Source organism: Mustela putorius, unplaced genomic scaffold (assembly GCF_011764305.1).
Source record: "Mustela putorius furo isolate JIRA1106 unplaced genomic scaffold, ASM1176430v1.1 tig00003987_pilon_pilon_pilon, whole genome shotgun sequence".
NCBI lineage: Eukaryota > Metazoa > Chordata > Mammalia > Carnivora > Mustelidae > Mustela > Mustela putorius.
This window is the reverse complement of record NW_025422126.1, coordinates 1,634,687-1,638,212: the sequence shown is the minus strand read 5'-3', so window position 1 is coordinate 1,638,212 and position 3,526 is coordinate 1,634,687. Positions and strand designations below refer to the sequence as shown.

At 38.7% G+C, this 3,526-nt stretch overlaps 1 protein-coding gene across 1 annotated transcript; it reads right to left on the bottom strand.

Annotated features, from left to right (window-relative positions):
- Positions 1 to 212: 212 nt before the first annotated feature.
- Positions 213 to 1,148, bottom strand: LOC101670294 (olfactory receptor 52J3-like). The gene has a single exon (XM_004768242.1). It carries the CDS (start codon positions 1,146 to 1,148, stop codon positions 213 to 215), a length of 936 nt encoding a protein of 311 aa, XP_004768299.1.
- Between the last annotated feature and the right edge of the window lie 2,378 nt (positions 1,149 to 3,526).

Here is a 3,526-nt window from a genome sequence, read left to right as displayed (position 1 = left end):
CCTATATTCAAAGGAATAAGTACTCAACACCAACCAGGAGAGAAAACATTGAGATTTAAGAACAGAAAGCATTCTCCAAAGTTTGTTCCTTTAGGAGCTAGAGGATCTCTTGACAGGAGGAGCATTTAAAAAGATAATTAACCTAGAATTGGGTCAAAATAAACTTCTTTCAGTTCTGTGCATGTCCTCAAGAACTAAGGAAACAAGGGATTCTATTTTGAGGTGAAAACACGGATCACACACTCACGAATCTGCTTTGTCCTCACACCATAGATGATAGGATTGAGGGCAGGTGGAACAACCACATAGAGATTGGCAACCAGGATGTGGACATAACGGGGAACTTTTTTGCCAAATCGGTGGGTCAGGAAGGAGAAGAGAGAAGGAGTATAGAAAACACACATGACCCCAACATGTGACCCACACGTACTCAGAGCTTTGTGACGAGCTTCTTGAGATGGGAGGCGGAAAACTGCACGAAGGATGTAGGCATAAGAGACTCCAACCAATGCCACATGCAAAATAAGAAAAGAAGCCACAAAAAGCCCATAAATGGCATTAACTCGAATGCTGGCACAGGCCAACTTGGCAATGCCCATGTGTTCACAGTAGGAGTGAGCAATAATTCGAGTCTCACAAAAGGGCAGTCGATGGGTTAGGTAGAGAATGGGCAATGTAAGCAGGACAGGGTGCATTATAATACCCACACCAATGCCTCCTAGCACTCGGGGCGTCAGGGTGGTTTTGTAGTGGAGTGGCACACAGATAGCCACATAGCGGTCAAAAGCCATAGCAAGCAGAACAGTGGACTCCATTCCTGTAAGAGTGTGTATCAGAAACATCTGAGCCACACAGGCTCCAAAACCAATTTCATGTGCATCAAACCAGAAGATACCCAGCATTCTGGGCACTGAGGTTGTGGAGAGGGCCAGATCTATGGCTGATAAGATGGCTAGGAAGAAGAACATAGGATCCCGCAGAGTATGCTCAGACCAGATGATCAGCAAAATCGTAGCATTGCCCAACAGGGCCATTAAGTAAATGGAGCAAAAAGGCAGGGAGATCCAGCCATGGGAACTCTCAAGTCCTGGGATTCCTGTAAGAAAGAAGGTGTCTGGGTGGAAAGTGGAAGTGTTTGTGTGGAACATCTTGCCACGGATGAGATGAGAAGTAGTTGACTACTCTAGAAGGAAAAACAAGAGCATATCTCAAAACTTTCCAGTAGGCTTAATTTTTATCTGTAGTTTTCTTATTATAAAAGCTAATGCTGGGGGGCCTGGGTGGTTCAGCCAGTTAAATGTCCAACTCCTGATTTTGGCTCAGGTCATGATCTCGCGGTCATGACATTGAGCCCACATAGTGCTCAAGGCTGGGTATCGAGCCTGCTTAAGTCTCTCTCTCCTTCTCCCTCTGCCCTTCCTCTTCCCTCAATCTCTCTCTCTCTAAAACAAAACAAAACAGAACAGAAAACTAATGCTATAGCTTGAGTTCAAAGTAATATGCAGAAACTGACTTAGTACTCTTCAAATGGAAGGAACATAACCTTATGAAAGGTCTCCCTCCCTCTCACATTTTGGACAATAATATCTTATATTCCTTTGCTGAAACCCCAAATAAAAATTGGATCGAATTTTAAAAACATAAAAAGAGTTTATTTATACTGAAATATCAATCTTCTTTGAAGACAAAGTTCACTTTACCTAAACAGATCAACACAAAATCACTAAGCAACAGTACAGACAACTGCACACAGAATATGACAATATAAAAGGAATATAAGTGTACCTAGAGCTATAGAATGATAGCAAATACAAGATTTCATTAACCACTTGTTCAGTGTTCAGTATACATTGATACATATTTAGAATACCAGATCCAAAATGAAGAACTGTGCTTCCTTACTGCATCCCTCCATACTTACTCATAGGTCCCCCACAGACGTGCTGTGCTGAATCTCAGATATAATAAGATATATTAAGATATAATATAGTAAGAGTTGCACAAAGATGGGTGGACACACTGTATACTGTACTGTGCCTCAGATTTTAAAAGAGACACGCAAAGATAGTAAAATACTGCAGCTGGAAATGACCTCCAGGAGAGAAATGCATCTCTTTGTTATAGCATTGTGATGGGAATTAACTTAATAAGGAACTCCAAGGTTTCTGTTGGTTGCCAAATCAAAAATGTCCCTGGATAGCCAACCATTCTACCCATCCTTGTGTGTGTTTGGGGGAAGGGTTTGGGGAAAGAATACTGAAAAGGTGTTTTGAAAGGAGAAACTTTGAGGGGTAAAGATGTGTTTCCAATGACAGTGATGGTGGTCAACATCAGGGTTAAGATATCCATGTTCCTTACTTACCACACTGTAGTTAATATCTGTCTTTTCCTTTGTTCCTTATTTCGTCTTTCCACCCTGCCTCCCTCCTTCCTTTCTCTCTCTCTCTCTCTCTCTTTCTTTCTTTCTTACTATAGAAAAAAAAAACCCAGCAGCTATAAGCTAGTACTATAGAAAAAAAAATAAACAATGAGTATAGGAAGAGAAGGGAGGAAAAGTGAAAAGAAAGAAGAAAGGACAAACAGAAGGAAACATAGAGGAATCTAAAGGGAGATAGGAAGGAACATATCTCAACTCTAATTGCCTCCTGAGAAAAGTGAAAGAAAAGTCCAAATTTGGATAAATATTTTATTAATAACATTAAAAAACCAGAGATTCCCCAGCTGGTTAAGTCCTGTAAGACTCTACATAATATTCATCTGCAGCCTGCTTCTTTCTCTTTCCCTCTTTGTAATCAAGTTTATGGAATAGTGAATAGTTTAAAAATGTGTGATGTGAACCACACAAGGATAAAAGGTAAAATTCAATTATGAGGGCTTAACTTCTTATGATTTATCAATGTCAGTGAAATGTTAATGACAGATTCTTTTATTAAAACATTTTTTGTATTCCTTAGTAACATTTCTGTAGATCAGAAATGTATGCAATAGTCTTAGCAAGCTATAAAAACAATGCTTTCCTTATTTCATCATACTCATACCCAGTAGATTCTCAGTAAAAAAGAAAATTACTGTAGCTCATAGTATAGAGTTCATTATTGATTATTGATTATTCATTATTGAGGGAAATTAGTGTGTTTCTCAACTCAGATAACTATAACCTACTATGAGGCCTCAGTAGCTAAGTAGAGAGGCAGTGATATGAAGAGCCTAGTAGAAATAGTCAGAAGACATAGACAGCAATGAAATTCTGTAGTTGTCTGGCTTATATCATTACCACTCAATGAACTCACTAGATCAAACTCTGAATAAGGCTGTATGGTGATGGATATTAACCAGACTTATGGTGGTGATCATTTACCAATTATACATGATGTTGTACAACTGAAACGAATATAATGTTCTATGTCAATTATTTCTAAGATTTAAAAAAAAATGAAAAAAGAGTCTGAAAACCACCCTCCTCCTCTTTCACACATAAAAAACAAAACAAACAAACAAAAAAGCTAATTCTACTTTTTCAATATCT